The sequence below is a fragment of the Oncorhynchus tshawytscha genome, linkage group LG02, assembly GCF_018296145.1.
Source record: "Oncorhynchus tshawytscha isolate Ot180627B linkage group LG02, Otsh_v2.0, whole genome shotgun sequence".
NCBI lineage: Eukaryota > Metazoa > Chordata > Actinopteri > Salmoniformes > Salmonidae > Oncorhynchus > Oncorhynchus tshawytscha.
Genome location: NC_056430.1, coordinates 64926380 through 64952717, shown reverse-complemented (window position 1 = coordinate 64952717; position 26338 = coordinate 64926380). Strand labels below are relative to the sequence as shown.

Sequence of the window (26338 nt, the reverse complement as noted above, 5' to 3'; positions counted from 1 at the left end):
GTATTCACACCCCTTTACTTTTCCATGTGTTACAACCTGACTTTAAAATGGATTAAATTGAGATTTTGTGTCACACACCACCCATAATGTCAGTGGAAGTTTGTAGAAAATGTATGTCTTTAGTCAATAAGTATTCAACCCCTTTGTTTTGGCAAGCCTAAATGATTTATGGAGTAAAAATGTGCTTAACAAATCTCATAAAAGTTGTATGGACTCATTCTGTGTTCAACCACAAAGACCAGGGAGATTTTTCAATGACTCATAATGAAGGGCACCGATTGGAACATGTGTAAAAATGATAAAAGCAGATGCTGAATTTCCCTTTGAGCATGTTGAAGTTTTTAATTAGGCTTTGGATGGTGTATCAATACACCCAGTCACTACAAAGACACATGCATCCTTCCTAACTCAGTTGCCATAGAGGAAGGAAACTGCTCAGGGATTTCATCATGAGGGCAATGGTGATTTTAAAACAGTTACAGTTTAATTATTAATGGTTGTGATATGAGGGAATTGAGGATGATCAACAATATTTTAGTTACTCCACAATACTAACCTAAATGACAGAGTGAAAAGAAGGAAGCCTGTACAGAAAAAAAATCAAAACATGCATCCTGTTTGAAATATAATGCAGATAAGTAATACTGCAAAAAATCCAACACAACACATCACTGACTACCACTCGTAATATTTTCAAGAAATGGTGGTGGCTGCATCATGTTATGGGTATGCATTACTGAGCTCTCCGGTTATGCCATTCTACTGCCAATTTTTAGTCTATGGAGATTGCATGGCGGTGGGTTTGATTTTATACACCTGTCAGCACCGGGTGTGACTGAAATAGCCGAATCCACTCATTTGAAGGGGTGTGCATATACTTTTGTAAATATAGTGTACATCTTACAGAATAATGTGAAACGCATGAAACAATAAAGCTCTTTGCCAATGTACATTTCTCTAGTAAGAACATAGCACTTTAAATAATGACATTACAGCAATAATACAAAGAAATTATTGTTTACCTTGACATAAACATTGAAAAAGTATATAATATGTATAATACTGAATCACTTTGGTCACGTTTTATCAAACATCAATGTCCATGAAACATCTACACTACCGTTCAAAGTTTGGGGTCACTTAGAAATGTCCTTGTTTTTGAAGGCCAGCATCCCGGACTCGCCTCTTCACTGTTGACGTTGAGACTGGTGTTTTGTGGGTACTATTTAATGAAGCTGCCAGTTGAGGACTTCTGTTTCTCAAACTAGACACTCTAATGTACTTGTCCTCTTGCTCAGTTGTGCACCGGGGCCTCCCACTCCTCTTAATATTCTGGTTAGAGACAGTTTGCGCTGTTTTGTGAAGGGAGTACTACACAGCGCTGTACGAGATCTTCAGTTTCTTGGCAATTTCTCACATGGAATAGCCTTAATTTCTCAGAACAAGAATAGACTGACGAGTTTCAGAAGAAAGTTATTTGTTTCTGGCCATTTTGAGCCTGTAATCGAACTCACAAATGCTGATGCTCCAGATACTCAACTACTCTAAAGAAGGCCAGTTTTAATGCTTCTTTAATTAGCACAACAGTTTTCAGCTGTTCTAACATAATTGCAAAAGGGTTTTCTAATGATCAATTAGCCTTTTAAAATGATAAACTTGGATTAGCTAACACAAACGTGCCATTGGAACACAGGACTGACGGTTGCTGATAATGGGCCTCTGTACGCCTATGTAGATATTCCATAAACAATCTGTTTCCAGCTACAATAGTAATTTACAACATTAACAATGTCTACACTGAATTTCTGATCAATTTGATGTTATTTTAATGGACAAAATTTTTTATTTTCTTTCAAAACTAGGACATTTCTAAGTGACCCCAAACTTTTGAACGGTAATGTATTTAAAAAAAATGTATTTCAGACTTAATCACATATTGAGTGACATGCGTGGTTCTGTGGTCAGGACAGACTATATTAATCTAACAATTTTTTTTTTGCTTGGACCTCTACTCCTTTCTCTAACCTGCTACGTCAATTATCTTAACCTGCTGCGTAAGTTCTCCTAACCTGCTATAAAATAGTCCCTTGCATATGGAAGTGGCGTCAAGCGTTTCTCTACTCCATCAGCCTGCTTCTGACTCTGACACATCCTGTTCTTCTTTTGGTCCCTCCCCTACCGCCTCACAAGTGGGGAAGCCATTGTTTTCTGTTTGACTGTCGTCAAGGAGAGAATTTGACTCCACTGCTCCACTCTCAGGCTCACTCTCAGGCTCTAGCTTTTTCTCTGTTATAGGCTGAACAGCGTCATCTTGCTCCCTCTGTTTCCCTTCATTCTCATCTTCCTGTGCATTATCAACAAGCCTTTTTCTCTTGAAACATCCCAGCTGAGTAGAAAGGAAAAACAATGTGAAGAATATGAATCAAAGTGTTGGTCCTTTACAATGCAGAAGCAAAGGTTCCGTCGCATCATTGATACTCACCATATACATGGCCATTGTGATGATGATCAGGAGAAAGAGTCCTACTCCAACTCCTGTCCCTAGTATCAGCTCTCTTTGTGGATGAATGATGATCTCAGCCTGGACATCAATCTGGAGGAATACATTTTGAGATCATGAGTGACGATGGAACAAGCATTTTAAAAACAATTCTTATACAGTAAATCAGTTTAATTCCACAAACGGAATTACCTGTGTTTGGTGGAAGCTTGTAGAGTTGTCCTAATGAGCAAAGAAATATATACAAAATTGATGCTTTTGTCAATCTTTGCTCAAGAAATATTTGTATCTTTGTTGAAGAAAAGGTTTTTACATGAAACTTACCCCTGGGTCACTCGCTGTCTGGGCATATCGTTTTTTGTCATAGCCGAATTTGACAAAACTGATGAAGTTGACTGTTTCTCTGTCCCCAGTGAATTTTTTTGGCAATGACAAGCTCTGTAGAGTGAGATATTGTTAGACAAACTACATTAAATAAAATGGTGTGCCTTGCTTCAATTCTTTAAAAGCATTTTGTGGTAGTAGAAGAAGTGTTCTGATTTCAGATTTAAATAGCAGAGAAGTTAGACAAAAACGTCGAGCTTCGTCTAACTAGTTGGGAAAGTGGTCAAAACGGCAGATGTGTCAAAGTTCAAACTAAAAGTAGTGCTTATTAGAACAGCTGTGTGATTCAGATTTAAATAGCAGAGAAGTAGTAGACCCATATGTAATAATGTCTAAGTTGTGGTATAAAATGCTCGGAAAATGGTCAAAATGTCAGTTGTTTGTAAAAGTGTGTGCAGTCAATGCAGTAACTAACAAAGCTGCATCATTTGATAGGTAGATATCTGTTCTGATTTTAGATTTGAAAAGCAGAGAAGTAGACCAAGAATGTCACACCCTCTAAGTGTTTGTCTAAGTTCTTGGGGAAGTAGCTGATGTGTCAGATAATAAGCCAGGCAAGTGACGCTTTTCTACGTCATACTTCTTTGTTCATGTCCCTGGTCTTTTGCAGGGGGCTTCAAGTTTATATCATACAATCAGATGCCTTTTTATGATGTTTTTGCAATGAAGACTATTGCAGTATGATTTTGCACATTGAAGACCACTGAAAAGCCTTCAAAAAGTTCAACAACTACTAGGCTACTTGCCACATCTCTTGCATTGCGTAGTCAACAGTGGGAAGTTAACTTAACGAATGAAGTTGATGAGGTTATTAAGACATCTGTATCTCTCGATTTGTATAATAGAATCTTGGAATTCATGGGAGTCTGTAACAATGGAACCTTTACACTGTTGAAGAAATCCCATGGAAGTGGATGGAGGACAAAAAGCTCAATCGTTTAAAAAGTATAATATATATCAATAGGTTGTATGCAAGCACACTGGTCCTTACCACTCTGCACCTTTTAAAAGTTTGAATGGCGTTTCAAGCTTAAAGGGTGTAGCGTGCTAAAGAATAATAAATATGACAAAGATTTAAAGTGGGATGTTTGCTGTCTCAAAGTCTTAATTATTAGCATGTTGTTACTCTTTACCATTATTTGTTAAAGTTGGCTGTATACAGACCTTTGCATGTTGATCGAGGTCCTTGAAGGAAACATTTCCAGACAGCACAAATGTAACTGTCAAAAACTTCTCCAAAAGGAAACTTTCACACTCGATGGACTTGCAGTATTTTTCTGGAGAGCAGTACTGTAAACACAGCCAGAAGCAAAATGTGTGTTTCAGTAACATGATTTACTATACTGAGTTGTAACCTGATTGGATCGGTTACCAACAATGTCAAGAGTGAGTGCCATATTTGAATACTCACCTCTGTTGGTGAATTGATAACCTTTCCACATTGAGTGTGGTTCTTCAAAGAAAAAGAAAGGAAACTTGTATTAGGTTGTTTCCTATTGAAAGAAATTGTGGCAGTAAAACATCAGCATTTTTGTAGGAAATGTGAACAGTTTTACCTGTAAGACAGATATTTCGTAGTCCTTCATTTCAAATCTGTGCTCAAGCTTAGTTGGGAAAGTGAAGGTGACTGTGACTGGTACAGACTTAAATCCAAAGTTCTGCACCTGTAAACAGTGACACATTCAATCAACCAACCTAACAATAACATTTATATTGAGATTTTATACAAAGGCATTTGTCACAGAACATGTAACAAAACATATACCTAAGCCCCCAAAAGAGCAAGCCTCGGGCAACAGAGACGGTGGAGGCGACTGAGTGGATGGCTCATAATATCGTCTGGAACGGAGCAAATGGAATGGCATCGAAGACATGGAAACCATGTGTTTGACATATTTGATACCATTCCACTGATTCCGCTTCAGCCAATAGCCACAAGCCTGTCCTCCCCAATTAAGGTGCCACCATCCTCCAGTGGACAGAGAATATGTTTATATGCACACTAATAATTAAATATTAAACTAATAATGGCAATGCTCAGTTTAGCATTAGTCATGTGAACACCTTTCTCTGATGATCTTACTAGGCGTAAGGTCATGAGCAAATTAAGCATGAGCAAGGTCATAAGCAACAAAAAATGTGCATACAAACTTTATACTCTGAGTGTACGAAACATTAAGGACACCTGCTCTTTCCATGATATAGACTGACCAGGTGAATCCAGGTGAAAGCTATGATCCCTTATTGATGTCACTTGTCAAATCCACTTCAATCAGTGTAGATGAATGGGAGGAGAACAGGTTAAAGGATTTTTAAACCTTGAGACAATTGAGATATGGATTGTGTGTGTGTGCCATTCAGAGAGTGAATAGGGAAGACAAAAGATTAAAGTGCCTTTGAATGGGGTATTGTAGTAGGTGTCACGTGTACCGGTTTGTGTCAAGAACGGCAAGACTGCTGGGTTTTTCACACACTACAGGTTTCTGTGTATATCAAAAATGGTCCACCACCCAAAGGACATCCATCTAACTTGACACAACTGCGGGAAGCATTAGAGTCAACATGGGCCAGCATCCCTGTGGAATGCTTTCGACACCTTGTAGAGTCCATGCCATAACGAATTGAGGAAGGTGTCTCTCATATTTTGCACACGCAGAATCAAAATTTTTATTTTTAAAATTTTATTTCACCATTATTTAACCAGGTTGGCAAGTTGAGAACAAGTTCTCATTTACAATTGCGACCTGGCCAAGATAAAGCAAAGCAATTCGACACATACAACGACACAGAGTTACACATGGAGTAAAACAAACATACAGTCAATAATACAGTAGAAACAAGTCTATATACGATGTGAGCAAATGAGGTGAGATAAGGAAGGTAAAGGCAAAAAAGGACATGGTGGCGAAGTAAATACAATATAGCAAGTAAAATACTGGAATGGTAGATTTGCAGTGGAATAATGTGCAAAGTAGAAATAAAAATAATGGGGTGCAAAGGAGCAAAATAAATAAATAAATAAAATAAATACAGTAGGGAAAGAGGTAGTTGTTTGGGCTAAATTATAGGTGGGCTATGTACAGGTACAGTAATCTGTGAGCTGCTCTGACAGCTGGTGCTTAAAGCTAATGAGGGAGATAAGTGTTTCCAGTTTCAGAGATTTTTGTAGTTCGTTCCGGTCATTGGCAGCAGAGAACTGGAAGGAGAGGCAGCCACAGAAAGAATTGGTTTTGGGTGTGACCAGGGAGATATACCTGCTGGAGCGCGTGCTACAGGTGGGTGATGCTATGGTGACCAGCGAGCTGAGATAAGGGGGGACTTTACCTAGCAGGGTCTTGTAGATGACCTGGAGCCAGTGGGTTTGGCGACGAGTATGAAGCGAGGGCCAGCCAACGAGAGCGTACAGGTCGCAATGGTGAGTAGTATATGGGGCTTTGGTGACAAAACGGATGGCACTGTGATGGACTGCATCCAATTTGTTGAGTAGGGCATTGGAGGCTATTTTGTAAATGACATCGCCAAAGTCGAGAATTGGTAGGATGGTCAGTTTTACAAGGGTATGTTTGGCAGCATGAGTGAAGGATGCTTTGTTTTTGCGAAATAGGAAGCAATTCTAGATTTAACTTTGGATTGGAGATGTTTGATATGGGTCTGGAAGGAGAGTTTACCGTCTAACCAGACACCTAGGTATTTGTAGTTGTCCACGTATTCTAAGTCAGAGCAGTCCAGAGTAGTGATGTTGGACAGGAGGGCAGGTGCAGGCAGCAATCGGTTGAAGAGCATGCATTTAGTTTTACTTGTATTTAAGAGCAATTGGAGGCCACGGAAGGAGAGTTGTATGGCATTGAAGCTTGCCTGGAGGGTGAACCAGGCGAGGCAATCATTTGAGAAACCAAGGCTGTCAAGTCTGTCAATCACCACATCCTCATCGGCAGAGTCGAAAGCCTTGGCCAGATCAATGAATACGGCTGCACAGTAATGTTTCTTATCGATGGCGGTTAAGATATCGTTTAGGACCTTGAGCGTGGCTGAGGTGCACCCATTGAGGTGCACCCATGACCAGCTCTGAAACCAGATTGCATAGCAGAGAGGGTATGGTGAGATTCAAAATGGTCGGTAATCTGTTTGTTGACTTGGCTTTCAAAGACCTTAGAAAGGCAGGGTAGGATAGATATAGGTCTGTAGCAGTTTGGGTCAAGAGCGTCCCCCCCTTTGAAGAGGGAGATGACCGCAGCGGCTTTCCAATCTTTGGGAATCTCAGACGACACGAAAGGTTGAACAGGCTAGTAATAGGGGTGGCAACAATTTCGGCAGATAATTTTTTGAAAGAAAGGGTCCAGATTGTCTAGCCCGGCTGATTTGTAGGGGTCCAGATTTTGCAGCTCTTTCAGAACATCAGCTGACTGGATTTGGGAGAAGGAGAAATGGGGACGGCTTGGGCAAGTTGCTGTGGGGGGTGCAGTGCTGTTGACCGGGGTAGGGGTAGCCAGGTGGAAAGCATGGCCAGCCGTAGAAAAATGCCAGCCGTAGAAAAATGCTTATTGCTTATGCTTCCAAAACATGATATGATCACTGGGATAGAACGTATTTGTGACAGAAGTCCCATCAGGTAGCCTGATATTCAGCTGTCCATGTAAAATGGATTGTAAGGGAAATTGTTATTTTTGCAATGCATTTAAATGTTCAAACTATTATATTAATCAGAGTATTCACACTAATTGGATTATTGAATGCATTTAAACGGCTTGAGTAACAGTAAAAGTATGTTTTGTTTTTAGAGTGTAAAGCATCAGAAAAAATGTCCCTCGCGTAAGAGTGAATCACAATTTCAAGATCAGTCACAGCAATAGCAGCTGATTGTTTACCTCATATACATTCACCAGTCTTTTAGGTGATGTGTCCTCCAGAGTAAAGGTCATGTGAGTGGTGGAGTCTTGGGGAAGGCTTCAACAACAACAACAACAACAAGATACACAAGTCACCTTGATTTTATTCAATTAACTTGATGGAGTCATTCTCAAACAAAATGTCAAGTATAGGCTTGTAAAGACTTACGCTTTTGCTACCAGGTCAACTGCAAATTGAACAGGGATGGTCCGGGTTAGGGAACTATTGGTTGAGTTTCCATTGTCGCTGTAAACAAAAGCAAAGGTAAATGCATTTTTTGTGTACATTAATGGAATGCTATGAAGTCCTTCAGCTAATTGAGTAGAAGGTATTGCGGTTGTATTAAACTAGATCTTAGTTTTAAGCAATGTTTTGTTCAATACTTCGACAACATGGGGAAATGAAGGGCGTTTCCTGGACTGATTCTAATCTCATCTAGCTGCTGCTCTAACATGTTCACAATGGAAGCAGATTTCTACCTCAGGCCGATGACGGTCATCTCCATTGTGTCGTTCCAGTTGTATGTATTCAAAATATGGAATTTACTGGTGAACACAGCCTGAAAAGGAAGATGGCATCGTTGAGAAGAAAAAATAAAGACGTTACTGATTTGTCACATCTTTATCATCTAAGGACAACATTTTAAAAGCTTTAGCAGTGTATTGACAGTTGAGCATTATTTGAGCATTATTTACTGGTTTATCTACATTAAGTAATCACTCACTGTAGTTTTACTACGGTAGACAGGGAGGCTGACAGTGCATGTAGTTCTGTCCATTTCATCTTCCAGACCACCACAGCTGAACACCGTTCTCCTTGTGGACTATGGAATACAGACACCATTTCAAGTGTGTAAATAATTCCAGTTTGTACATCTGAGTCACTGACATAGTGTAAAATAAACAAACAAGCTTGTTAACAGCTTAAGGAATTAATACATTCAACACTTAATATGTTGCAAAATTGTATTAATAATTAGCACATGTAGGGAACATTTAAATGTTTGGCGGCAAACTGATGTTTGAATCAACGTTCTTCTATCCTGGTTCTGCAGACCCACAAGATGAGCAGGGCAAGCTTTTGTTCCAGCCCAGGAGGAACACCCCTGAATAAACTAATCATCTCACCCTTGATTGGCTGAACATGTTTTGGGTCTCCAGGTTTGAATAACACTGGTTTAGATGAGATCAAGAAGAAAACATCAGAATGAATTACACAATAGATGGAGGGGTGTCGGTATTACCTTCAGAAGATGCATCATGGAGAATGAGAGGCCAGGAGGGTAGAGGAGGGTTAGACTGGTGTTATAGGAGTCATCCCCGTGATTGGACAGTCTTATAGTCACATTAAAGTAACTCTGGTCCACCACTAATAAAGTTGATGTGCTGATAAGAGAGACAAGACCGTACAGTCAGAAAACATGCTTTTTTTGATGAGCAGTCTGTAATCGTTATAGTTACAAACAAGTTACTTTATATGGCCTCTGTTTATCAGACACTTACATGAAGTTGAAGTCTACCTCAAGCTCTGCCAAACAGGTTTCATTTTCTTTGCAGTTCTTTTCAAAGGGCACCTGTGATGAATTCAAGACAATGTGTTTAGATGACCTGTTTTCACAGGTCTTTGGCTAAATTACAATACTCAGTCCACAGTCAATGCTAGTACTGTTGATCATTGTAAGTGAACAGGTTTTAGTCAGACCCAGAACGTATCCTCGTACCTCAACCACAGCCTTTGCAGGACTGTCAGTATTCAGAATGGCAGTACAACCCTCTTGTTGGCTTTCAGATTGAGAAAATTTAAGTTGGATGATTATGGGCGATAATGTGTCAATCACGCATTGCTGGAAGAAAATAAAATGTGGCATTCATTTCCCTATCCATAGTCCTGAAAAACCCTCATTCTTCTCATCACTGAATAAGACCAATACACAATAACAATTCAATAATAATTCAACAACCTAACAAGTTAATGTTACTCATTAAATCCCCTCCTTACGAGAGACATTATGGTTGTTGTATTGTTGCATAGCTACAGTTTCTCATTGATCCTACTGTCATGTAGACTGAGTGGTTGAAGCAGGTCCGCTCCTTTCTCAGCTCCACAGTAGAGAGAAGACTTCTGGCCCCTTTGTTCGTGTCATTGTAAAAGGCTCGGCTCCTCTGTCTCACTGGATCCACATCCAGCGTGTAGGAGACGTTCATCCCTGCACTCAGCACCGCTGGAAAGGTACACAAGAGTCTGAAATGGCTTCCTTATCAGGGAGAGAAGTTCTGAACCTCATGGTTGCCTGCTGATGAACACCATTAAAGTAGAAGGCAGAGATGGAGTCAAGACCTTAACTCTTGTGACCCAGATCCAGACGGAGGTCCAACCTTTCGATACACTTGGACTTCATCTGGGTCTTCACCACAGGTCGGTGGCACCTTAATTTGGGAGGACGGGCTTGTGGTAATGCCTGGAGCGGAATGGGTGGAATGGTAACAAACATGGTTTCTATGTGTTTGATGCCATTCCATTTGCTCTGTTCCAGACATTATTATGAGCCGTCCTTCCCTCAGCAGCCTCCACTAGTCTTCAGACTAGGAAGAGACCCAGACCCACGTATTGAGGTCAGTAATTTAGCTATGCACCGAGGCTCCGGCCTAGACCACCAAGGCCACAATTATGTGGTCTCAGATCATGATTTATGTTGGAAAGCACAAAGCCATCAGTGTTCCAAAAGTTCTGAGAGTTCTTACCAGCTTTACTCTTTGTTGCCTCTGCCATGTTAAAGCAGGCTGTCAGAGTCACCACAGGGGAAATGGTCTCTTTTGCCAGACAGTCAAAGTTATCAGTGCTGATCTCCGAGGGATGGAAGTGGAGATGAGCAGAGACGCTGAGGACCGGTCGGGACCTGTGAGGGATTGAGATAAAGACAGTGATATTGGCCTACATTGTACGATGTTGGGTAGCACCGCCCACACCTCATTGAGCGCAGTCCCCTTTCAGTGCAGATCCCACACTAGTGGGATATTTTTTCTGTTCTTTTAAACCAGCTGTCTTTTCTTATCCTTTTTTTGGACTCGTACCTCAAGACGACAACTGCGCCACGCGTTCCTACTACGATATCAGTCAGTCCATCCTCACCCAGGTCCATCTTCCCATCAATCGTCTGGCCAAAGAACTGGAGCTTAGATCTCATCCTCGCAGCTGAGATGCGCTGCAGTAAGAAGACAAACATTTCATGAAAAGGCCTTGATATTGATATCCCAGGAGGGATGTCTGTTTTCTTTGATCATGAAGAGCCTTTTTGAACGATTTCCATCTTCGTCTGTCTCACCTGGCTGAATTCAGGACGGATCCCCTTTAGCTTTTCACCCAGGTAGATGTACACGGCCCCCCTGTGATTGTCCTCAAGTGGAGCGCCCACAGCTACATCCTTCAGCCCATCTCCATTCAGGTCTGTGAGAGAGGAGATGGAGGAGCCGAATCTACCCTGAGCCATCACTGAAACATTCCTCTCCATCCTCAGTTCCAGCTAAAAAAGGAGAGATCACATGAAGATAAATCCATATTACATTGTCTTTTTGTGCAGTGTTATTGAAGAGGATGGATATTTATGTCCAAATGAATCAATATCGGCTTCCAGATCACGTTGTCCCTGATGAACATTTTCAACCACAAATTGCAGCATTTGAACCTGTTGTTCAGAGATTCACAGTTCGGCCCACCTTATCAGTCAGTGTGTAGACGTAGATCCTGCCCCCTCTCGGTGGTTGGTGAAACATTGGTGCACCCACCAGGAGGAAGTCTGTGTTGCCGTCTGAGTCTATGTCCACAGAACACAGCTCTGCCCCGAAGTAGGAGCCCATCTGAGAAAATCCAAACTTACATTCATACAAAAATAGTTTTGAAATGTTTTAAGAAGCACTCTGGTGTTAAATGGAACTCATAAGTAATCATAAAAAGGGACTGTGTTCCTCTTTACTACGGGAGTAGCGATTCAACCTTTGACGTAACCCCAAAAGCTGGTTTCATGCTTTCTTGTAGAACTCGATTGATATACCACATTGCTTACAGAAATAGCTAATGTTCACCAACCTGTTCTCCAGACAATCTTTGTGCCACAGTCCAGTTGTTGTTAACCTTGTTGAAAAGTAGGATCCGTCCCATGTGTTCAGATCTTGGTGCTCCGGTAAAATATAGAAGGTTCTGGTTCTTCTTCCCAACAGCTACAGAGTATCCTATAAGAACAATAAAGAACTGTAGGTACATTGTAACTCCACTCCCTTCTCTGAAACATCTGAACTAATGGAGCCTTGAAAAAAGTTGTTTGTTCAAATTCACTTTTGAGCAATATATTTTTTTGAGCTTAATGTTCCATTACCCATATAGGAGTCTTTGTCCAATGTGGGGTCCTGAATTTCCCTTTCCTCTGATCTCTGACCCTCAGTCTCAAAGAGAGATCCACGCCAGTTGTTTGACCCCACTGAGCCCAGAACCAAGGTATCCTGTAGAGGAAATAAAACATTGGGTCATATTGTATGACATTTTTTTAATAAGCATTGATTAACTATATATTGTGTCTTCAAACTAGTTGCAATGGTGGTCATTACATTTATAAATGAGTATTTAAGAATTTACAAGGATTTGTAGTAAAACGTAGAAGCATTGTCGTAAACATTTTAAAACAATTTATACATATTACAAATTAACATTTAAGATGATAAAACATACTGGACATACTATCGTGTATCTCACCTTATTAACATAGACAGCACTGAACCCACTCTGAGACATCTCTTTCGTCAAGTTTCCAGCCAGAGCAGTCTTGGAACCTAGAATATAGGAACACTGATATAACTAGCGATACATTAATACTTCTACTGTGAAATGTATTCAGTAAGGTGTTATAACCAGAAATAAATACCATCAGGAGGTGACCAGTATTTCCACTTTAGTTTTTTTAATATATATTTTTTTACAAATAGCAAATCTCCATTGACAGCTACTTTTTATTTTACCTTTGTCCAGACCTGTAAAGTTAGTTCAGCTCGGAGATTTGAACTTGCAACCTTCCAGTTACCAGTCCAACGCTCTAACCACTAGGCTACCCTGCCTCCCCACTTTGCTGTAAAGTAAGTCAGTACTAAGGGATTTCAACTGAATCTGGAGTTGTACCTTCAATGTTGAAGATCTTTTTTTGTAAATTGTCTAGGATTCCTTTTAGTCCGTCGTAATCCTGGATGAGGAAAGTGTTGTTCTCTTTTGGCTTTGATGCTAGTGACTTTAGTTTCGTCAAATCGACATTCTTGACCTGCCAAGAAATATATCACTTGAGGACAGGAATTATAGTGAAGTCTAATTTCCTTTTCAATATGCATGATATTTAAACATTCACATCGTAACTGGGAAGTTGGACTGGACCCTTGAAACTACTACTACTACTAATAATAATAATAATAATAATAATAATAATAACAGCTGTATTTGTATAGCGCTTTTTAATACAAGTAACAAAGTGCTTCACATCATTCAAAAAAAAAGAAAATAAACAGGAGGAAGGAGAATAAAAATACAAATTCAACCTGGACCTTGGAATGGCCAACAGTGCCCTGTCAGAGGATCTCAAGCTGCATCCTGGTTCATAGGGAGATAAAATATCTAAGAAATGGAATGGGGCTTAACCAAGCCTTAAAGATGGAATCCTTAATTCTCCTTCCACCAAAGGCAAACGCAAAGCCTAGACTCAAGACTAGACAATGACAGCTCTCTTGTGCCTGCACAAATGATGTCACGCAACACACCTGACTAACCAGAAACACCTGTCAATCCAATCCCAATACTTTTGTTACCCTGAAATATAGGAACTACAGTATGTATAGAAAGTGTTGTCATTTCTAAATGACACAGCCAATATTTACACAAAAACCCTCAAATTGAAGTTGATAATCTATACTTTAACCTCATAGTAACTGTTTCATTACAAATCCAAACTTTTGGAGTATAGAGCTCAAATTTAAAAAATGCTTCACTATCCCAAAAATTACGGAAGGCAATGTATTTCTTAGATGATATCGTAAAGGCGGGTCTGGACAACCTTCACATGCAGCTTGAGGTCAGGTGGGGGCCAAATAAAATAACCTCAGATTTCTTATTGTTGAGCCGGATAAATTGTCAAGCATTTGATGTCAACAAGACACTTATGAATGGTAGCTACACTAGGTTGGTCACTGGGTCTGATTGGAAAACAAAGCTGCGTGTCATCTGCATAGCAGTGAAACGGAATGTTAGGATTGCGGATGATGTCACCAAGGGGAAGCATGTACAAGGGGTGAAAAATGGGGCCTAGAGTGGATCCCTGAGGGACACCATAGTAAATAGGTGTTGGGGATGAAACTGAACCACCCATGCTCACTGAAAAACTCTACATAACTGTGAGTCACAGTAATCTCTTATGCACTCTGGACATGAGTTAGTAGTACCCAACTCGCTAATGAACACAGTATGTTGTTTTAAAACTCACCTCATTGTGATTGATCAATTTGAAGAAAGAAGTTCAACAACAGGTTGAAACTGAGTGGAAAACATAGTTGTTGTGGATGTTGTTTCCAAGTCTTAACACAACGAAATGGACAGCACTTTCTAAGGTGATGATTAATTCAAAACACTAGAGCTTATGCACCCGCCCCCCCCCCAAAAAAAAAAACCGTTATGAAAATAATGACTGTTTCTACTGCATATTACACATGGCAGAAAAGCTTTTTTTTAATACTGATTTAAGATATCTTGGTACATAATTGGTCTATAATAAAAATCTGAGTTAGCCTACAATTATAGTGAATGGGAAAAATATCCTTTCTATTTAATTTGCTAAATTTAATTATATTCTACTTTCTATAAAATCATATAATATAAAATAATGGCAAGGGACATAAACATATCTTGTCTGCTAAATCAGGGTAGATAAGTAGTTTGCTCTTGCATCTTTAACCACAACATTGTAATTTCTCATCAGATCCTTCATTATCTCATAGAATACTTGACGTTAGCAGGCTTTCCTTTTACGTTCAGCATTTATTTAAAAAAACTTTTTACATTTAAGATATAACATTTTTAAATAACCTTTTAAGGGTAACGAGTGGTCATCTAACCAAGGTGAGACTCTGGCAGACAGTTTATCCTTGGTTTTAACTGGTGTCGCTGAGTCTAACGTAGCCTGACATACCGTATGTAATTGAACCTGTTCAGCAAATCATCAGTGTGATGTCACAACAGGATCATTAGCAGAGGATTAAAAAGCATTGGTAAATTTACTAGCAGTTGTAGAGATATTGATGGGAGTGGGAACAGACACATTTTTAGATGGGGGAGAAAGCATTTTAAAACCAATACTGAGATGGTCAGAGACACACATCAATAGTTTCCAAGTTATCAATATTCAGACCATAGGACAGCAGGAGATCAAGAGTATGGCCTTTGTTGTGTGTTGGCCCTGTGGCATGTAGCACAAAGTTAAAGGATTCTAACAGGTGAAATATGCACTATGCAGAAATCGCTCTGCCATTTCTAATAGTTCGCTTCATTTCAGTTTGTGACAAAACGCGGAAGTGTAGAGAATCATTGTACCATCCAAACCGCTGTGAAATATATTTTCCATTAACAAATATATTGTATTTTCAGCTGTTTGAAGCTGGTGTACACATAAAAATAGAGCACATAGAACAGATCAACCAGATCTACCGCTTCTTAGACTTGCTTTCAATGAGAATGACAGATCTATAAACACACATTTCTATGTGAAATTGATTGGGTCGCCCAAAAAGGTACATACATTGCAGCTTTAAAAACCTCCCCAGCTTGTGTATTATTTGGGGAAAACACATGTAAGCAGCATACATTGAAATCATACATTAAAAGCACTAACACCGGTATACACTGGTGATCAACTAGTCGAAACGACCATTTGCCAATATATTTGCACCTCTGTGAACTTTAAGTGAAATTATTCGAAAATGTACCTCAATCCAGGGATGGAAGGTAAATCGAGAATTGACGGCAAATTGATCAGATGCTGCTTTAGCATTAGCTAACTAGCATGAGGATGAACAAGCTAACTAGCATGAGGATGAACAAGGCAGTTTAATAAAAATCTCGCTGTGTTTCAATCTTCTTCATTCACCGTAGATTGTTGTGGGATAAGTACTGTAGGACTACAGCGACATCTTCCATCCCTGGATTGAGGTACGTTTTCAAACCATTTCACTTGAAGTTCACAGAGATGCAAATACATTGGCCTTTGGTCGTTTCAACTAGGAGGAGCGCATGCCTCCTCGTCAAAATGTATTGGCTAGTGATCAACCAGCTGTAGTTATGGTAATAAAACCAGTTTCAAATTAATTTAGTCATACAATTGTGTGGTGTTGTGTTGGGGGGATACAGACTCTCCCCTTTTAAGGACTTACCCCAATAACGAAACGGATGATGTTTTTGTCATCACTTCCGTTGATAGAGTTAAACCTTTTATCAGTATCACTGGGATTTCCATCTGTTATTATGACCAGTACTTTAGTTGCATCTGCGGTGGCGCCGGCAGCTTGGTTTTCAAAAATGTTTTCCTGAATTAGATGTATACAAACAACAGATCAAGCTATCTTTCTTACACCACAATCCCCGTTCATCAAGTAAAACTGATTAATAATGTTCAACTGTGACCTACAAAAGAAAGTCTATCGCCTGATGTGTGTTGGTTAGATTAGACATGTGCTTTTCTTTCCAAAGATTAGTCAAGGCTCTCCCTCTTGGTAGTCATTGAAGTTGAAAACTGTCCTGGCTATTGATGAGAACTGAACTGCTGCAAACTGTGGTTTAAAAAAAGAGGAAAAGTTGACTAATACTGATTTCATTCCGTGCAGCGACATGCATGGGTATTGCACATACACTCTTAGAATTAGTGGTGACTCGAGGAACCCTGAAGATCCTCAAGGAACCCCTGAGGTTCTACAAGGAAGCATTGCTAGTCAATGGTTCATATTTACACCTTTGGTTAGTTGAGGGGTTCTTGGAGGAACCTTTAATGGTTCAATGTAGCATCGGGTTCGTGGAGGAACCCTGGAGTGGAGGTGTGGCTTAGTATGGGTGTGGCATTAAGATAATGTATATATTTTTTAGGCCACCCATTATTAGAGTAAATTTCACTCCTGTTTATCTGTTCTGCTGTATTATCATCACTTGTGATGGTGAAACCCAAATATCTTTGTAGCATCAATGAGGCTTACAGAGGTGTTCCTCAAGAGCCTATGCTCTTCCAAAGTGGGAATAGTTGCCACTTCATTACTATATGTAAACAGAATAGATAATATTATTTACATTATATTCAAATATATAATATGTATAATTATTCAAGAATTTAGGTTTGCATTGTGAAACTTAACATGATGAACAGGAATGACATTTATGCTGACTGGGGGTCAAAAAGTCTGAAAGTCACACCTCTAATAAGCCATGCCTCCAATCTGATAGGCTGCCACCACTACAATATATTATTAAAAGGTTCAAAATGTAACTCCTCCCATCACAAAAAGGTTCCGGTTTGGACCTTTACACAAGGGTTCCTCCAAGTCCCTTTTCAGAAGGGGTTCCTCAAGGAACCTGTTTGAACTGGAAAGGTTCTGCTGGGGTGGCAACCCAAAAGCTTCTTCTAGGCACCTTTACTTCTAAGAGTGTAGATAAACAGATGTATGTTCAGCAACCTCACAAGCATGATTCAAGTTATTACATTTAAAGGGAAGTTTACCTTGATTGAGGAGTTTTTTAGGGTTGTCATGATATTGTTTATAAAACCTTTGTTCTTATCAAATTCATCCTTTGTCATGCTTCCTGATCCGTCAAATAGGAAAACGAGGTCCACTATTTTCTTAGTACATTCTGTAAGAGAAAGTGAATTACATAAATGTATATGATGGATAACACTCACAACATTCTTTACATATTCAGGAATCTAAATCTTATCATTCACAATTAATATTTTGTGACCTAATCCTAATGTAATTTAACATGACATGAATAAACAGTCAATGTATACCTAAAACCCCTGGGTTATGTTATTATTATCAACAATTGTCTTCAAGTTTCGCCGTTATACCTTGGAAGGCAGGTGTGAAGTTCGAGGTGATCTGGAGCTGGCTGTTGAATTGATAACAGATACTGTTCAGATAGGAGTTCCCATCACACTCGTGTGCCAGACCAGGGCTGCAGGCCTGAATGAGGAGAATAAATCATTGTAAATGTGATACAATAATGGGTTGTCTGGTGGACCGCAGATATCTCCAAAGACAGAGTTACAGGAATTTGCCATGATCATTTTTAGATAGCTGAGGTATTGTTTTATGACTCAAGTGAAGCAAGTCATTCAGGTTTATACAGGCAACCCAATTCTGATATGTTTTTTTTACACTAATTGGTGGAGCTGATCTGATTGGTCAACAGACCAATTAGTAAAGAAAAATTCAGAAATAGACTGCCTATGTAAATGCTGCCAAACATACAGTATATATTACATATATACAGTACACTCACATGGAGTATTTGAAAACAAGAACATGATCAAAACAACTGTTTGTTGGTTATCTTACAGTGAATGTTGGAGGGGAAGTAGATTGTCCAGCCATAGACAGTCCAATGTACTTGATTGTGTCAGTTTCTGTTGGAAGGCAAAAGGCAGACTTGCAGAATCAACTAGTGTTTCTCATTTTCAAGACCTTGTTGACATTTCAGCAATATTTTAATACTCTGACAAATATCGATTAGCCATGGTTACCGTGATAGGTTTTACATGTTCTAATAATTCGTATAATTATTCATTTTGTTAAGGTAACCACCTTTCTAAATTGCAGTCCAGTAAGTACAGTATAGTGTATCATCAACTTCCATCTCTACCTTGAGGAGTGTAACAGTCTGTACAGTCTGTTCTGTCTTGAGCACATCTACAGATTCCACCAGATCCGTTCTTCTGATATGGAGCACTGACCATTACCCTGTGGGTGAAAGGTTAGTTTGGTCGATTTAGATGAGACTGTATCCACTTCTTGTATATATGACAAACTTTAGATCAAGAATGGTTGCATAATGTTTCTGACAATGTGGTAAATGACTTTTGTATATCTGCTTTCTTTTGGTTACTAAGGTCAGAGTAGCAGCTGCATGTTGAAGGAAGAAAGCAGGATGTTGTCAGAGGTGTGATATGATGAAACACAAGTCAGAATTTCCATTCCATCAACGTATGCATAACTGATGCACTTTAGTCGTGGGCATTGGATGCAGCTCACATCATTTAAGAAACGAAATAAGAATAGAATATGTTTCTAAACACTTCCACATTACTGTGGATGCTACCATGATAACGGATAATCCTCAATGAATCTTGAATAATAATGAGTGAGCAAGTTAGAGGCATAAATATCATAACCCCTAAAAAAAAATGCTAACCTGGTGAGAGTTAAGCATGTCTTGGGGTATGATATTTGTACGTATAACTTTCTCATTATTCACGATTCATTGAGGATTATCTGTTATCATGGTAGCATACACATTCATGTAGAATTGTTTAGAAACATATTCTATTCTCATTTACAATAAAAGTGACTCCAAAATGACACAACACATTATTTACCATTAATTTCTATTGGGTACAAAATAATCTGAAACACAACCAAAACGAACAGCAAATGCATCCAACAAGTTTGTAGAGTCACAGCTTGATGAAATCATTGTGTTCTAGGAATATGGGACCAAGTACTAACATTTTTACTACTTTAATACACATACGGTGCATTCGGAAAGTATTCAGACCCCTTGACTTTTTCCACATTTTGTTACGTTACAGCTCCCGAGTGGCGGAGCAGTCTAGGCCACTGCATCTCAGTGCTAGAGGCGTCACTACAGACACCATGGCTCAAATCCAGACTGTATCACAACCGGCCGTGATTGGGAGTTCCATAGGGCGGCGCACAATTGGCAGAGTGTCGTCCAGGTTTGGCCGGTGTAGGCCGTCATTGTAAATAAGAATTTGTTCTCAACTGACTTGCCTAGTTAAATTAAGGTGAAATACATATATTTTTAAAGCCTTATTCCAAAATGGATGAAATCTATTTTTCCTCTCATCAATCTACTCACAATTCCCATAATGACAATGCAAAAACAGGTTTTTAGAAAAGTTTGCAAATGTATTAAAAATGTAAAATGTAAAGATCACATTTTACATATGTATTCAGACCCTTTACTCATTACTGTGTTGAAGCACCTTTGGCAGCAATTACAGCCTTGAGTCTTCTTGGGTATGATGCTACAAGCTTGGCACACCTGTATTCAAGTTTTTCCCATTCTTCTCTGAAGAACCAATCGGGGGAGATGGGTTGGGGAGTGTCGCTGCACAGCTATTTTCAGGTCTCTCCAGAGATATTAGATAAAATTCAAGTCCGGGCTCTGGCTGCGCCACTCAAGGACATTCAGAGACTTGTCCCAAAGCTACTCCTGTGTTGTCTTTGCTGTGTTCTTAGGGTTGTTGTCCTGTTGGATGGTGAACCTTCACCACAGTCTCAGGTCCTGAGCACTCTGGAGCAGGTTTTCTTCAAGGATCTCTCTGTACTTTTCTCCGTTCATCTTCCCCTCGAATCTGAGTCTCTCGGTCCCTGCAGCTGAAAATCATCCCCATTGCATGATGCTGCTGCTGCCACCAAGCTTTGCCGTAGGGATGGTGCCAGATTTCCTCCAGACGTGGCGCTTGGCATTCAGGCCAAAGAGTTCAATCTTGGTTTCATCAGACCAGAGAATCTTGTTTCTTATGGTCTTGAGAGTCTTTAGCTGCCTTTTGGCAAACTCCATGTGCTGTCATGTGCCTTTTACTGAGGAGTGGCTTCAGTCTAGCCACTCTAATATAAAGGCCTGATTGGTGGAGTGCTGCAGAGATAAAACTCTAAAGCTCTGTCAGAGTGACCATTGGGTTCTTGGTCACCTCCCTGACCAAGGCCCTTCTCCCCCGATTGGTCAGTTTGACCTGGCAGCCAGGTCTAGGAAGAGTATTGGTGGTTCCAAACTTCTTCCATTTAAGAATGATGAAGGCCACTGTGTTCTTGGGGACCTGTCAACTATAGAGCCTTATATAGACAGGTGTGTGCGCCTTTCCAAATCATGTACAATCGATTGAATTTACCACAGGTGGACTCCAATTAAGTTCTCTAAACATCTGAAGGATGATCAATGGAAACACGATGCACCTGAGCTAAATTTTGAGTGTCATAGCAAAGGGTCTGAATAATCACGTAAATAAGGTATTCCTGTTTTTATTTTTAATAACTGTGCAAAAATGTCTAAAAACCTGTTTCTCTTTGTCATTATGGGGTATTGTGTGCAGATTGATGAAGAGTATTTTTTAAAATCCATTTTAGAATAAAGCTGTAACGTAGCAAAATGTGTAAAAATGCATTGCAAATGCATTGAATAAGTGAATTTGTCCCAACATTTTTGGTCCCCTAAAAAGGAGGGACTATGTACAAAAAGTGCTGTAGTTTCTAAATGCTTCCCCAGACATGGATGAAGATACACTCAAACTAACCCCATAGTCATTGTTTAATGACAGAGCTAAAACAACAAAAAATGTGACTGTCCCAAAACTTTTGGAGCTTACAGAGACATTTATATTTCTAAATACATTGCTATGGATATACAGTTGAAGTCTGAAGTTTACATACACTTAGGTTGGAGTCATTAAAACTCGTTTTTCGACCACTCCACAAATTTCTTGTTAACTAACTATAGTTTTGGCAAGTCGGTTAGGACATCTACTTTGTGCATGACACAAGTAATTTGACCAACAATTGTTTACAGACAGATTATTTCACTTATAATTCATTGTATCACAATTCCAGTGGGTTAGAAGTTTACATACACTAAGTTGACTGTGCCTTTTAAACAGCTTGGAAAATTACAGAAAATGATGTCATGGCTTTGGAAACTTCTGATAGGCTAATTGACATCATTTGAGTCAACTGGAGGTGTACCTGTGGATGGATTTCAAGGCCTACCTTCAAACTCAGTGCCTCTTTGCTTGACATCATGGGAAAATCAATAGAAATCAGCCAAGACCTCAGATTTTTTTGGTTGTTGACCTCCACAAGTCTGGTTCATCCTTGGGAGCAATTTCCAAATGCCTGAAGGCACCACGTTCATCTCTACAAACATAGTACGCAAGTATAAACATCATGGGACCACGCAGCCGTCATACCGCTCAGGAAGGAGATGCATTCTGTCTCCTAGAGATTAACGTACTTTGGTAAGAAAGGTGCAAATCAATCCCAGAACAACAGCGAAGAACCTTGTGAAGATTCTGGAGGAAACAGGTACAAAATGATCTATATCCACAGTAAAACGAGTACTAGATCGACATAACCTGAAAGGTCATTCAGCAAAGAAGATGCCACTGCTCCAAAACTGCCATAAAAAAGCCAGACTACGGTTTGCAACTGCACATGGGGACAAAGATCATACTTTTTGGGAAATGTCCTCTGGTCTGATGAAACAAAAATAGAACTGTTTGGCCATAATGATCATCGTTATGTTTGGAGGAAAAAGGGGAGGCTTGCAGCCGAAGAACACCATCCCAACTGTGAAGCACGGGGGTGGCAGCATCATGTTGTGGGGGTGCTTTGCTGCAGGAGGGACTGGTGCACTTCACAAAATAGATGGCAGCATGAGAAGGAAAATTATGTGGATATATTGAAGCAACATCTCAAGACATCAGTCAGGAAGTTCAAGCTTGGTCGCAAATGGTTTTTCCAAATGAACAATGACCCCAAGCATACTTCCAAAAGTTGTGGCAAAATGGCTCAAGGACAACAAAGTCAAGGTATTGGAGTGGCCATCACAAAGCCCTGACCTCAATCATATAGAAAATATGTGGGCAGAACTGAAAAAGCGTGTGCGAGCAAGGAGACCGACAAACCTGACTCCATTACACCAGCTCTGTCGGGAGGAATGGGCCAAAATTCACCTTATTGTGGGAAGCTTGTGGAAGGTTACCCGAAACATTTGACCCAAGTTAAACAATTTAAAGGCAATGCTACCAAATACTCATTGAGTGTATGTAAACTTCTGACCCATTGGGAATGTGATGAAAGAAATAAAAGCTGAAATGAATAATTATTCTGAAATTTCACATTCTTAAAATAAAGAGGTGATCCTAACTGACCTAAGACAGGGATGTTTTACTAGGATTAAATGTCAGCAATTGTGAAAAACTGAGTTTAAATGTATTTGGCTAAGGTGTATGTAAACTTCTGACTTCAACTGTATAGAGTGCATGTTTGCAGGCACAGGTGCATTTTTCTGGTCATTTTTGTTTCCTCAGGTATGTGATACTGTTTTGCAGATGAAGTTTGTAACATAATACTTAGCATTTTTCACTATGATGATAACAATAACACTTGCCCTTTGTCTTTGCCAGATATGAATTGCTGGACTATGTAACCAAAGAAATCAGTTTCCTCCCCCTTGTAGATTTTGGGGTTTGCTTCATCAATGTTGAAAGCCATTGAAGAGACAGCTGGCAAAGAAAAGAAAGAAGGGTACAATGGGATGACAGACACAACTATTTGGGTTAGATGCATAAAAATGATATTAGCTGTTTAGTAGGCCTAATCCACTATGTACAATAAAATACAGCATTTAAAACAGCATTTCACACAAATCGTAGATATCCGATCTTCCCTACAACTAAAATTTCATATTTTAGATTGTGGTCAGTGAAAACCAGTGCTGGCGCTATGTGGGCAAGATTTGGATACAGATTTGGATACAGTTATTTATTGATATAAATATTACTGCACCAGAGCTACATGCTCTAGCCAGTCAAACTTCCCGCCAGTTTATTGCCAACCCTGTAGCTTATTTTATCCTCAGGAAGCAAGAGCAAGCTGCTTCTCCATATTAGCTCGAAAAATTGCTCAAAAATAAGTGACCAAACTATATATTGCTATTCCTGGGACTTGCATTGAGCTAGGCAACTCGTACAAGAGCTATTATCAATAGACAGAGGAGAGGGGAAGAGAGAGACGCCAGTGGAGCTGATGCCAGCGGAGAAGTGTGAATTGTGAAAGATGGGAACAGTGAAGACAGAGATGTTACAAATTCGGGTAATTCATATATTAACCAATCATTCGCAGGCCTATGCTGTCATACCCCCTGACCTGTGCTATGCAATCCCGGTCATAGAATATCCACCAGAGACAGATTTAAATATCATATATGCCTTCACAATAAAGGTCTACTATCACATAGCTGTCTCTCTCCCCCTTCAAACTTTCCTTGTCAATTAATTTGGTAGGCTACATTGTTTTAGCATTATCTAATGCCTAGGTTTTTATTAGCCAACGTTGTTAGGAAAGTAGAAGTGTGATTTGCTCGTGTGTTTGAAATGCGCTGGTGGCTTTAAATGCTGGGTCCTTTTGACGGGTATGTTTGTGAGTTTGCTTATTCTCTCTATGTCCATTCAGAACTTTTACTAACGTAAATTCATACATTTCTGTTGTTGCACATTGTGACGAGACTGTAGTTATCAATTTGGCCGAGTGCTTGGCCTCTGGCCATGGTCCTAATGTTGTCGCTCCCACCGCGGAGACGCACAAAACAGCTAATCGCTGGGCTGGCACATCATCTGGATGACACAGGTGAGCATTAACGTGTCTCCATTTTACCTGGGCTTCTCCCAAATCGTTACAATATACAATATCAGTGGCGCCGATGTGTTCTGAATTACATTTAGGCTAACAGTTGGTTAAAGACGTTCTTGCCCTGGGCCCCATCATTGTTTAATCCAGCCCAAATAAATGGCGCTGGTCCAGTGTGTGTTGGAACCTTCATTGTTAATGCTTTGCTTATTGGTTATGTGGTGCATTGCCACAGAACCATGTTGGAGGACGATTTGTTGCATATATTATATATATGCTAACTAGAAATATAGCATCAAAAACAGTGCCCCCAGCTGATCATAGTCTGGCGCAGGCGTTGGTGTAAACAAGGTTCAGTCTGTAATATGTGCACATGGCTGAGAAGGTGCACAAACGTATTTTGAGGAATCCTAATTTCAACATTCTTGACAGAACATAGGTGTGCTATAGGCTACTGTTGTTCACCAAGAACTGCCATCAAAAGTGAATGTTTGTAAATAACTTCTTTGACTTTTTCACCATGAAAAATGTGTGATAAATGGCCAATAGTTCATGCTTATCATTGACTGTCTCAAAACCATGAATCGACAATAAAGTTGTATCTAGGTTTAAAAGGTTAAGTGACCTACAGTTCCAACCAACTACTGCCTCAAATTGAAAAATGGGGAAGTCGGTTACCGTTATTGACGTGAAACCACAAATACAGATACTGTATGACTAGTTCTGCTTTCTAAAAAGCTCCCAAAATAATGACAATGAAGCATCTAACAAGTAAATAACATTTTAGAGCATTAGATTTGATTGGGATCTGATGGAAATGGGAACATTAGGAACTTTTCTTTTACATAAATGATCCTTGTGCAAGTTAAACATCCACTTTGAAAACATATCCTCCTCTACAATACTTCAAGTGTGTCTATTGATTACAATGGCGTGAACAGTTCAACATGGTAAGACTAAGATTGAGTCAGGAATTGCAAATCTAAAACTAGACTACAATTTAAAATGTGTAGTATTGAAAGTAATTGACTTGTTTTTACTAGTTGAGCTGATGATAATATTAAGATGAGTGAAATCCTGTTAGTCAGTGCTTACCCATGGCTCCCATCCAGGTGAACAGGGAGAGGGGTCCCTGCCTGGACATCTTCTCCTTCACTTTGTTCACTAGCATGCAGTAAGGAAAATATTGCAACACTCAACCCTTGCAAATGAAACTTACTTGTCTTCCTGCACTTTGTTTCATGCGTGCCTCTTCTTATAAAACGCGTCTCCACCCTCCAAAAGGAGCTGCGGTGGATCACTATCATTTGGGTGAGAAAGTGGATGTACATTTTTTTTTTGCAATTTGCTATTTTGGATGGTTGGTATTGGTACTTTGCCCTGTCCCCTTCTTTTATACTTCCCCAGTGAGAATAACTTCTAAGTATCAAAATGTGAGAACCCTGTCAAGGAAACCGGTATCGAGTACATACTACAGAGGCAACAACAAACACACGAGAAAGCTTATTTGGCAATTCAGTTGAGTTTCATTTTATTTCACGTCATTCTAGTTTGAGTTTTATTGATTGTGTTTGAAATCACATAGGCCTAGTAACAGAACCAGAAAGGTTACTTTGTCAAACCTCAGACACTCTTGGATACCAGTTTGATTGAGATTCTCCTTGCTTCAATGTCACATAATAATTTGAATCAAATTTTGTCCCAATTGCCACATGTACATTTGCTCTAATACAATAAATAGTTAGTTAGTTTCTAAAAGTCTGTCAGAGGAAGGGTGTTGGTAATTGTTCTAACCACAGTGCTCTTTGGCTTTGCAGTGACATCAGTTTGACACTTGCACTTACAGTGTGAAATGTTTAAACTT

General features: G+C 39.6%; 2 protein-coding genes across 2 annotated transcripts; both read right to left on the bottom strand.

Moving 5' to 3' along the window:
- Nucleotides 1–1800: 1800 nt before the first annotated feature.
- Nucleotides 1801–16434, bottom strand: LOC121838644 (integrin alpha-X-like). Its single transcript, XM_042305347.1, is given in 26 exon segments — nucleotides 1801–2141; nucleotides 2144–2386; nucleotides 2483–2593; nucleotides 2693–2722; nucleotides 2825–2938; nucleotides 4049–4174; nucleotides 4296–4337; nucleotides 4441–4548; nucleotides 7750–7828; nucleotides 7940–8017; nucleotides 8251–8330; nucleotides 8496–8594; nucleotides 9015–9156; nucleotides 9274–9344; nucleotides 9492–9614; nucleotides 9826–9992; nucleotides 10513–10667; nucleotides 10843–10973; nucleotides 11094–11291; nucleotides 11485–11625; nucleotides 11855–11997; nucleotides 12141–12264; nucleotides 12515–12591; nucleotides 12935–13070; nucleotides 16219–16371; nucleotides 16417–16434. Coding segments are annotated over 26 exon segments (2913 nt in total). The 3' UTR covers nucleotides 1801–2117.
- On the bottom strand, nucleotides 16374–25739 carry LOC112264529 (integrin alpha-L-like). Its single transcript, XM_042302627.1, has 7 exons — nucleotides 25570–25739; nucleotides 23237–23351; nucleotides 18692–18789; nucleotides 18388–18455; nucleotides 17898–18012; nucleotides 17550–17680; nucleotides 16374–16614 (listed from the first exon to the last, which is right to left on the bottom strand). The coding sequence occupies exons 1-7, from the start codon at nucleotides 25643–25645 to the stop codon at nucleotides 16540–16542; spliced, it is 678 nt and encodes a 225-aa protein (XP_042158561.1). The 5' UTR covers nucleotides 25646–25739; the 3' UTR covers nucleotides 16374–16539.
- Between the last annotated feature and the right edge of the window lie 599 nt (nucleotides 25740–26338).